At 35.8% G+C, this 11,490-nt stretch overlaps 2 protein-coding genes across 2 annotated transcripts in view; both read right to left on the reverse strand.

Annotated features, from left to right (window-relative positions):
* Positions 1-6,973, reverse strand: part of LOC108576025 (ubiquitin-conjugating enzyme E2 H) — a 70,052-nt gene extending 63,079 nt beyond the window's left edge. Inside the window, exon 1 of the mRNA XM_017938968.1 lies at positions 6,434-6,973. Within this exon, the coding sequence (XP_017794457.1) occupies positions 6,434-6,486 (53 nt within the window). The 5' untranslated portion in view covers positions 6,487-6,973. The remainder of the gene's footprint in view (positions 1-6,433) is intronic.
* A 2,004-nt stretch (positions 6,974-8,977) lies between these two features.
* The window catches only part of LOC108575996 (protein wntless), a 3,713-nt gene continuing 1,200 nt past the window's right edge, over positions 8,978-11,490 (reverse strand). The window contains exons 6-13 of the mRNA XM_017938936.1: positions 11,463-11,488; positions 11,205-11,382; positions 11,012-11,139; positions 10,899-10,904; positions 10,654-10,815; positions 10,356-10,583; positions 10,111-10,264; positions 8,978-9,113 (exon numbers count right to left, since the gene is read on the reverse strand). Coding sequence (XP_017794425.1) covers positions 9,013-9,113; positions 10,111-10,264; positions 10,356-10,583; positions 10,654-10,815; positions 10,899-10,904; positions 11,012-11,139; positions 11,205-11,382; positions 11,463-11,488 — 983 coding nt within the window. The 3' untranslated portion in view covers positions 8,978-9,012. The remainder of the gene's footprint in view (positions 9,114-10,110; positions 10,265-10,355; positions 10,584-10,653; positions 10,816-10,898; positions 10,905-11,011; positions 11,140-11,204; positions 11,383-11,462; positions 11,489-11,490) is intronic.

Genomic DNA, 11,490 nt, shown 5'->3' on the forward strand with positions numbered 1-11,490 from the left:
CCGATTGGGGACACCTACACTCTCTCACGCGCACGCACACACACACATATACAAATACGATGGAAACGCGCAGCTCTATACCCTCCTTCTCTACAGGTAAAACTGACTGCATCAGACAGATAACGACCACCGATGTACTCACGTGCGCTCGCGTGCCTCCGAAGCCATTACGGTGAACTATTAACCGTCCATACCGAGAAGCTTGTTAATTACCGCGTAATTAATTAGGTTGATTTCGGTAGATGGACAAGGAATCTTCTAAGAGGGCCCATCCACAGTGGGTGATCTGTAATCCAATCACTTCTGGTACCGTGGCCACGTGTATGTCTCTCACCTAGGCCGTCTATAGGTTCGAAGACCGCCTAATGGAAATTACTGTGAATATACACACGCACACACACACAGAGCCACTGGGAACGCAAATTACCGCAACTATGTAGTTACGCGCGACACGAGACCTGGGCACGAAAACACGATTTACTTTGCTCAACTTTAACCCCTTTTCAGAGAGACTTGATACCCTTTTGCCGATAGTAAATTCTGATTGGCAAACGGAGGAAACACGTCGCGCGGTATATACATATATAGAGGAACGTTCGTTCAGTGGCGAGCAGCTATCGAATACGTTCGATGCCGCGGCGCTATCGAAACGGAGAGATCCCACCGTGGGATTGCAAAAAGTGACCGGAGCGTTGCGTCATGGTAATTACATTTTACTCTGCGCAATCCCAATGAATTCTTTATATTGTTGGATTTATTCATACGCGATCTGTTACGATATAACGAACGATTAGGTGTGAATGGAATTTTGTGGGAGGGTGCTTTTTTGCGTAGTTCGAGAAAACGGAGGATTTTTACCCTTCGTTGGTAATATATTTTTTCACGCTCTCTAGGTAACGCTAAGTTGTTTATGGTCCAAGACTAATTTTTTTTTTTTTTAGTGTTCTAGGTACAGAAAATTTTGAGAAAATTCTGGGGGAGTTTCTCGAAGTCTCTGCTATATCGTACAATTGTTCGTTGAATCGTTTCAAAGAAATGCAAGAGTGAAATTTCGCTTGGGTCATTAACGGCACAGATTGCCTACGGAGGGTTAATTGCCAATCGATCGAGTAGATTTACCATTTTCTGCGGTATCATTCGAATCTTAACCACCTGATTTATTTCTTTTCGCTGACTACGCATTGAGGCGTCGGTTATTTACTGTTTTAGCATTGTGTTAGGTAAGAGAAGCTTATGTATTATAGATTAATTCAATTTGGTAATGCTTAGGCTTATAAATGAAAATGAAAGTTAAAATTAAAATACAATTTTGTTAGTAATGTAACTGTTTTTGTCGCATCTTGACCAGAATCTGCGCCACGAGTCTGATACGTTGTTATAAGACGATGAAATAACTTAATAAAATAAAATTAAGATTTGGCGCGTTACCTTATGAAAAAGGTATCCAATATATAGGGTGTATAAAATGTATACCTTCTCCTTCAAAATATAGGAAGTATAGAAATATGTAAAGTGTCCTATCATTTTGTCTAGTATATTCTAAGAAATTTTGTTCCATAATATTGTTAGATATAACGCACCATCGTTGGATTTTACATTATTCATTTTCCTAACACAGGATTCTTTGCCAATTTTTTTTAGAAACCTTTTTAGCAATCTTATCACGTTCCGTGCCACGGTGGAATTACAAGTTTTACCAGAGCGTCGAAACGAAGTTGAAAAGTCACGTTAAAATATTTAATTATAGAAAAATATTGATACGAGCTGAATTTTCTTGATACCCATCCCCTTTGCATTTAGTTTTCATGAGTATCGAGTCGAAAAATAATTTTCGTCGTTTCATGAAAATTCCATTTTCGAAAATTGTCGGTAATTAGTAACTGAAGAATACTGATACTGTAGAATATTAATATAAGTTGAATTCTTGACACTCATCTTCCTTTGGAATTATTTTTCATGAGTATCGAGTCGAAGAATAACTTTCGTCGTTTCATGAAAATTCCATTTTCGAAAACGATCGCTAATTAATTAACTGAAGAGTACTAATACTGTAGAATATTGATATGAATTGATTCCTTCATACCTATCTTCCTTTGCATTTATTTTTCGTAAGCATTAAGTCAAAAAATAATTTTCGTCGTTTCATGAAAATTCCATTTTCGAAAACTATCGTCAATTAGTAACTAAAGAATACTGATACTGTAGAATATTAATATAAGTTGAATTCTTGATACCCATCCCCTTTGCATTTAGTTTTCATGAGTATCGAGTCGAAAAATAATTTTCGTCGTTTCATGAAAATTCCATTTTCGAAAACTATCGTCAATTAGTAACTGAAGAATACTGATACTGTAGAATATTAATATAAGTTGAATTCTTGACACTCATCTTCCTTTGGAATTATTTTTCACAAGCATTAAGTCAAAAAATAATTTTCGTCGTTTCATGAAAATTCCATTTCCGAAAACTATCGTCAATTAGTAACTGAAGAATACTGATACTGTAGAATATTAATATAAGTTGAATTCTTGACACTCATCTTCCTTTGGAATTATTTTTCACAAGTATCGAATCAAAAAAATTTCTGTCGCTTCATGAAAATTCCATTTCCAAAAGACTGTCCTACACCACTAACAGTACACGTGGCACGGAACGAGTTAAACATCTATTATTCAACTGCAATCAATTCACTCGGTAATATGTCGAAATGCAATAATTAAAAAGTTATTAAAAAAAAAAAATGAAGCAACGATAGCGTAACGAAGGAGAGTTTATAACATTGCTTTTTTTAAACGTCTCTATTCACCTTATGAAAGTTTCACTGGCTCGGACGACTACCGTGAGTCACTGATAACCTACGGGTCACGGAACGGATTAAATCGAAATAGAAATTGTTTGAGACTTTCGTGTTCGAAGATTGTCAGTCGATTCTCTCCCTTCCTACCTACCATCCTAACCTATTCAAACGAGAATAGATCGTCTGATAAAAAAACAAAGCAACGTTAGAACAGTCGATGGTGTATATAAATATGCGGTTGCAATTCTAGAAGAGGAAGCAAACCTTGTCATTCGTGTCATGTGGGCGTTCAAGGTGAACATTCGCGATCATACGATCAACGCTCTAATAGATACGTTTTACAACACTTTAAACAGTTTTTAATGAAGCAAGGATTTGTGTCAACAACATTATTCACCGGCCATCACGTGCAATTTTTCGACCCTAATGCATTTGTTTTGCATCGTCCGCGAAATTACGATATGGAGGAAAAATAAAACGGTAATAAAATTCAAATAAGACACTGTGTACGTGAATATTTTAACTTAATGTCCTATTATACGTTCTTGTCGTTTCAACCTTAATCAACGTCCAACGTTCTCCATCGCTCTCCTACGTTCATCTAAAATTCCAAACCAAAATTACACCGTTACCATTTTTTCACACGAGTAATAAAAACGAATCTCGAACGACGGTTATATCGAACATACATTTCAAATCAACTTGTAACGAGACATTCCTTCTAAACGTTCGATTTACTTCGGTCATTCTGCCGCCATTTTACACCTTCCCTCTGAAAATCTCTGAAAAATGAATTCTCGAGGAATTCAACGGAATACGAAAGCATGGAAAACTTCGCGGATAAAAGAAGCTTCGGGACATTCAGCAAAGTGTATGCAAATATGTTCGAGTTATTTCAATAGGAAATTCCATTGTTCGGAAGATCGACTTAAAATTGTCTGTTCGCTCGATTTAATCCGCTACGGTGAACATTTTGTACTGATTTTTAACTGGAAAACCTAACGCGGCCACGCTAGAAAGAAAAAGTGTCGATCTATCGAAAGCAAAGTGGCTAAATTTAAAAAACTGTGACGATGGAAAAAAGAATGATTTAGAAAATACGAATACCGTCGGAGTATGGCTTGGCAAAGTCGATGAAACTTAAGAGACAAAGAGAACTTAGAACTTAGTCATGGGTATGTACGCGAAAAATTCGTCGATTTCTCTCACATTCGTGTTTTACGAAATAAAAGCCTAAGGATATACGTGCACACAGTATGTATTTCGAACAGTTTTGATGCATCGTGAACATCGAAAGGAACGAACGTTTTCCTTCGAGCAATATCTTCAATCGAATCGAAAGAAGAAAAAAAAACTTACAAAGTAACACCCGTGGAATTAATAATCGCAACGAATTTTGTAGCAAACGTTTGCTACATAACTTTCACCGTGATTAAAGAAAGAAAAAAAAAACGGAAATATTCGTCTGGCTTTGTTTATCTGACTGAATATTCAAGTCGAATTCGAAAAGCGTGAATTTCAAAGTTATTTAACTCCGCCGCGATTCTTAGATCTGTTTTAATCTTCCTTTGTTTTCACTGTTACGTAAATAAGCGATGCTTTCTTCAAAGTAAATAACTGTACAGCTTTTCGGTTTTCTTTCGTTTTTTTTTCTTTTTAGTTTCAATTGAAAAAAAATTCTCCGATATCCCCGTAGCTTTCTTCGCAAATTACCTTTTTCCGTTAAACAAACTCGGATAAAGCATCTCGTCGTAAAGAAACTTGAGTAATCACGTGCAAAGTTAATAGACGAGATAAGAATAAATAATGTTGAGAAAGAAAAGTAAGAAATTAAGAACGACGTAGGAGTAAGAGAGAGAAAAAAAAATAATACACGAAATATCGTGTTCGATTGAATTCGTATGGAAGAAGAAGATCGCGAAACTGGGAAGATTGCAAATTTATAGGGATCACGCATGCAAAGGCGCCTGCCTTTCCGAAAATAGATTAACGCTAACGTTGGTACGTACACGCGGGACGAGAAAGAGAGTGAGAAAGGCTTTCCAGAAATTCGAAAACTCGCGAGAGTCCCTATCGAAGTACGAACAAACGAACGAACGAACACATTCAATTCATTTTGTTCGGCGAAGTGCTTGCAAATTTAATGCAAGCTTCAACAAAGACTGATCGATGTTACGAGGCACGAAAGAACTCTACAGGGACTATCAACGTTCTAGAAAAACTGACATATTCGTATACCTACAACGAATATTCGCGCAGAAACGATAAACGAAACATGACGTTACGGTTATGTTACGCAAAAAAGAAAAATCAATTTCTTTCGAATCGAGGTCAAATACGTATTTTTGTTTACTGTCTGTTAATTATTCGTGATAACGTTGCATTCCGATGTATCGCGGAATAAGTGAAAAGAGGAAATCGGAAATAACGTATTCATTTATGCAGCATCGATAATATTAAAACGTTCGATTTGTTTGCAGGACGATTAGAGAGGATGAAAAACGTCAACGCGAAGGTGTACCTTTGTTCTTTGCACCTGGCTCAAATGATCAACTATAGACAAGAGAGAACGCAAAAGTATTAGTCACTATCGTCGCACGATTTATCGAAGGTTTAGCGAAAAATGACAAACGCAAGGTTTTTGTAGCGTGCATCATTTTTGCGACTCCGTTACTTATATACCTTTACCTCCACCTACCACCCACCCGCCCCACACTATCTCGTTTATCGTTTTTACACTCGTTTACCACATAAAAAGTTTTTACACATAAAACATTTGACACTTTGCATCATTCCTTGAACTGTTCGTTCGAGGTTGGAAACAGGGCGGTGACGTCTCAATTACCGTTGGTCGCGCTTCACTCCGTTTCAAACCGACGTTATATACATGTATGTCGTTCTTTGACGCGCGACTTTAAATATTTACGTTCGCCGGGAATGTATAAATATAAGAGGCGTACGAAATACGAGTGTCACAGGAATCCTGATGAGCCGAAACCGAAAACTCGCCGTGAAAATAAAAGCAGAGGTGCGAGGAAAACGGAAGAAATGAAAGAAAAAAGAAAAAAAATAGAAGAAAAAGAAGAGGGAAAAAAAAATGAAAGCTAACCTCCAGAACCGAGAGACCACGACCGTAACAACGCTCGTCGTGCGTTAAACGAATAAGATAAAGCTGCGCGCACACGAGCGCAGGGACGTCGAGTCAGCTGGTTAAAAACAGCTGTGTCCCGTCATCGACGAAACGAGGAGTTAAATATCCCCCGTTGTCGTGAAACACCATTGACATTGCACCGCGTTGTTTCTCGTCGACCTATAAAGCGATCATACCTGATAAACAAGCGATCCCGCCGTAACATACACACGCATACTGCGTAGTCTTGCAATTCGCAACCATGTGCGGGCCTCTCTTGCACTCGATTACAAGCACGTGCGATAGAGCGAAAGAGAAAGAAAGAATGAGAACGAGAGAAGGAGGGAACGGGAGAAGAGAGAGAAAGAGAGGGAGGCGAGAGAGAGATAGGGGAAGAGAAGGGGTACCAGGAGGAAAAGAGGTGGCGAGGAGGAGAGGAGAAAGAAAAAATGAAGACAGAGATACAAATAGCAAGTAGGAGAAATAAAAGTGAATTTCAAGGATACAATTTGAGAACGTCCGTGTCCATACGTCGTTTTCCAGCGCTGGGGGACGACATATTTATCTCGTCTATTAACGCAGCAGAGCCCTTCGCAGCAAGTCCTTGAATCAGCTGAGCTCGATTGTCGTTTAGGAAGGGCCTCTGACTGCCACGGATTATTTACCACAGCAGAACCCACGAACGAATCAGTCTTTCACCACTGTGATATAACACACTCTCTGTTTTCCCGTACCGAACAGTTATTCAGCACCGAGAGAAAAAAAAAACAAAGACACGCGTGCGTGATGGTCGCTAGTCAGTCGTTGGATGTTCGACGCTTGCCACGAAAGAAAACGACACGGGACGAATTCCGCGACGTCAGCGTTTAATGATGTTTTCTACGGATGAACAAGCGTACGATCCCTCGAGGAGCAGCAATATACAAATGGTCTTCCTCTTTGTCCGAGCGGACCAAGCCAAAAACCTCGGGCTAGAGGATCATTTCACCATCGACAACGACGATCCGTTCAGAGACTCGTTTACTGTCGACACGTTTCTCGCGCACACAGAAAACAATTCTTTCCCCTAAACCTCCTCCGCCTCCACCACTACGAAACGCCCGTTCTCGTGCACCCCACTGTCAACTAACGGACTTCACCACATCTGATTCCGTTTCTGCACTGCTCTCTTGCTTGCTGCTACCTCTGTCTCACGTCGTGCCAGTAGATGCGCGCGCACAATACAAAATCCCTGCTACGCTCCCTGATTCTTTCAGTCGACTAATATCACTAGAATTATACCGAGCACGACTAACTGTTATTACATGTTTTTAAACACTTTTTTAACTAACTAAAAAATTCAAATTCCATAACTGACAACATTTCTTTATAGCTTAGAATTCAAAATTCAATTACGGTTCAAGAAATATATTCATTATTCGCTTATATTTTTTATTATTCAAAGTTTTATCTTATATGTATATTACTTTATTGCGTGACGTGCATTTGCATCAATTATTCAAATTAACACTGTATTTCGTAAATTAAAAAGTATTCTTCACCTACGGTATATAAACATTTGTCATAACTAATTTATGCTTTTAAAATGTGTTAAATCATTTGCCATACAAAGATTAACGTGTAAAAAATAAATGTAAAACGGTTGCATATAAATTTAAATATAAATCAATTAATGTTGTATTTGAAAAAACATATTTGAAGAAATCACTAGTTCTTGGTAACACTGTGAAATAGTGTACGTCAATGACGTATATGTGGAATTTGAATTTAAATTAAATACATTACGACAATTATGATATATTCGAAGTTAACCCTTCGTATACATATTAGGATGAGTTAAATGAGCGCGCTCATTGATAATGTTACGAAAAGAAAATCTGCTACACAACAATTACTCTTGAAAACGAATAAATTATGAGTGAAAATTGAATTGTTCGGTAAGTCGGATGTCGTACAATTCGCGTTTTACCTAGACGTTTAATTACGTTAAAACAAAAGACGTACCTATAACGATACAATTGACATGCACATATAGCACGTGGTATTACATGTTTAATAACTTGACAAAGTTATTCTAACAAATCGATTTATTTAAAAAATGTATAAAAGTTATTAAAATAAAATTTTGATTATTCATTAAATACATTGATGATATAGAAAATACTAATCCTGCTGCTCCAAATATAAGTACTTTATATAAGTAGCTAATGTGCACTAAATTGGTTCTATTAAAGTGTTACAAATTTATTGCACCTTTTTGTCTCTTCAGATCTACTTTGTTGCATGCATATGTCTTAAATTCTAACAATTATAATAATAATGCATCAGAATTTGTAAAAATTCCTATGAACTATATATATAATATCAAAAATTTATCGAGGAACTTAATACTGCCAAACACGGATTTATACCTTTAGCGTAGCGATAATGCAAAATAAGTGAATAATATTGAGATACCCGAGTTTCATGTTCTATGGCTACAATTAAATGCGAGTTTACAAATGTTAATCATGGTTAAATGCCCAATATTGATATGTACTATGAGACGACGGAATAGATCATTTATCGTTAAAAAAAATAAGTATTGCGAGATTGTTCAATGCATTAAAGACTATTACTGTAAATATGGCAACAAGATTGATGAATGCTTTTAATATATGAAAAAGTCTCATTTGGAAGATATTTAACTTTAAAATGGAATGTTCTATAAAATAATATTATCTACACATTATTCTAACGCGATCATATGCGAAAACAAACATAATGAAAAAAATCTAGAGATAAAATAATTCCCTATTCGTTTCATTTTAAAATACTAAGTAAACCGTTAAATGGTTTTGTAAAAAATCGCGCATTAGATACTAAGCTATATTAGAAAAAGTAAAGCTTACAAAATATTCTTTTTAATAAATAATTAATTTTGGCATTAAAAAATTACTTGTCAGAGTATTATCAGTCCTTGCATTCTCTATAAATAGCGAAAGTCCTTAATTCGTATTTATAGCTTTTCCACGCTATGTTTAAGTACAAAATTGTTGACTGGTCGGTTGCCACTGTTCTATTTCTTATAAAAAATGTATACTATTTATTCTACCGCTGCTTTTCGTGCAAACGCTGTCAGGGACAGCATTTCATTAGGATCGGTAGATAAACGTGAGAATTCAATCTCTTCGCTAATACTATTTTCTGGAAAAATATAAAAGTGAGATTAAATGAAGAATACAATATAGTAAATATTTAATACAAAATATTATAGTACAGTAGAACCTCGGTTACCCGAGACCCGTTTAAAGATACGAAAAATCCGCTTCAGGATATAAACGAAGTAAGGAAAAATTGACGATATTGGCCTATGGAGATGCATTTGGTAACCACAAACTTAAATTAACTGTCATTGAAAAGTCGAAGAACCCAAGAGCCTTTATAAATGTTAAAATAAAAAATCTGCCCATTAACTAGACAAATCAAAAGAATGCATAAATGGACTCAAATTTATTTAGAAAATGGTTTCGTGAGGACTTTGCTCCTACCACAAAAAATTTTTTAAAGCAGAAAAATCTTCCCTGTAAGGCACGTCTACTCCTAGACAATTCACCATCTCATCCAGATCTAAGTCAACTTGTCTGTGATGATATCAAAGCCATCTTTTTACCCCCTAATGTGATATCCCTCATCCAACCACTAGGTCAAGGGGTACTGGAGACTTTAAAACGCTATTAACGTCGACAACTTTTAAGATATCTGTTGGAAGATCTGGAAAATGACAAAAGTGTTGTTGAGAGCTTTAAGAAAATAAACATCAAAGACATTTACTGGATAGCAGACGCATGGCACGATGTTAAATCATCTACCATGATTAAGTCTTGGGAAAAAATTCTAGGTTTCAATAATAAAAATGACGATGCTAACGAGAAGAAAAAAGAGGAAACAGAAATGCTAGAAATAGTCAACAAATTTCCCGTCTCAGAAACTCTTAATGCCGGAGATATTAAAAACTGGATGGATAAAGATGAAAATCAGGAAATGACTGACAATATGATGATAAATGTTGTGATTTTATTGTACGTCTGATGAACACCCATCAACCGTTCCGTATTATCCCAGTTTTCAATTATCCGAGGTAGGCACTGCTCACATTACCTGGATTAACCGAGGTTCTACTTTACTTCAAAAATATAGTTACCGGATGGTTCAATAGGCCACTGTTTATGTGAAGGTGCATATAAACACAATAACGCTATAATGTAAATATTCCACATTCCGTACACACCAGTAAAAAATGCTGATGTCATTTCCAAATGCAATTCCTCATCCCATTTCCATTGCCCTTCTGCAACCTAAATTACGTATGTAATAGTTCTCAATTACATGAATTTTTTTCTTCTCAACATTCTAGACACACTTTAAACACAATACTTAGGTAAATACCTGGCCAAGGATAAATCCAATAACTGTTAAAGATGCACACAACAGTGTAGCTATCATTAAAAATTTAAATCGATATATTACACCCTCATAGTGTAAACGTCGAGCCGAACTCATACTGGGTAATGCAGCCCTTTTTGCACTGATATTCATGAATACTTTCCATATCATGTAAGACAAGAATATTAAGTACACACCAGCAGATACTCCAGCTAAGATTATAAATGATAACTGTTTTTTTTAAGTCAAGAAATGTAACTTTTGTAATAAAATTAAATTTTTGTTTGGTATAAAAGGATACAGCAAATTTAGTTCCGAAATCTGTGACCCAAATTGAGTAGAATGGATTTCTTAATTGTACCCCGCGTTCGCACATGTCAAATACAAATAATGATAGACACCCGATGCCTACTGCAGAAAGATGACGCCAGTAACATTTTAAAGAATTTCTTTGTTCACCTTCCTAATTAATAAGCAATAATAAATTATATTTTTGCCATATCAAAATACAATCATTTAACAAATTTAGAAAAAAAGTCAACTCACCTGAATCTGTTGCGGTAGAAGATAACAAAAAAAATAGTCCATTAGTATATTTTATATTGTTCTTAACACTACAATCATGCTATTATTTTCATATGTTAATTTAATATGTTTACCATAAGATGTTCTCCAGCAAACACAAGCCAGAAGGATAAAAGAATTGCATAGAATACTCCTTGTCTGATGTCACCCAATAAAAGCATAAATGGCATGTCGTAGGCAAGTGTTAAATATTCCAAAGGCACTAAAAAAATTATTTTAACATAATAGTAAATTTTTATATAAAAGAAATGCAAGCATACAACTTACTATTCAAAAATGATAGAGCTATGCCTAGTGCTAAAAGTAAGTACTCCAAAAGGGCTGGTGATCTAGAAAGCATATGTACTCTCCTCCAGTACCAAGCAAGAACACATAAAACAACTGGGAAATAAATGGTCTTCAAACTGACCCATACTTTTGTAAATCCACCATTTTGATTAATAGCCTGTATTATAAAAATAGTAATTTAATATTCCGCATTTTTATACACATTTGGAAATGATATTTTAATTGTTATATATTTACTGTAAGCCATAAATCAGTTATATGTCCT

Source organism: Habropoda laboriosa, unplaced genomic scaffold (assembly GCF_001263275.1).
Source record: "Habropoda laboriosa isolate 0110345459 unplaced genomic scaffold, ASM126327v1 scaffold309, whole genome shotgun sequence".
NCBI lineage: Eukaryota > Metazoa > Arthropoda > Insecta > Hymenoptera > Apidae > Habropoda > Habropoda laboriosa.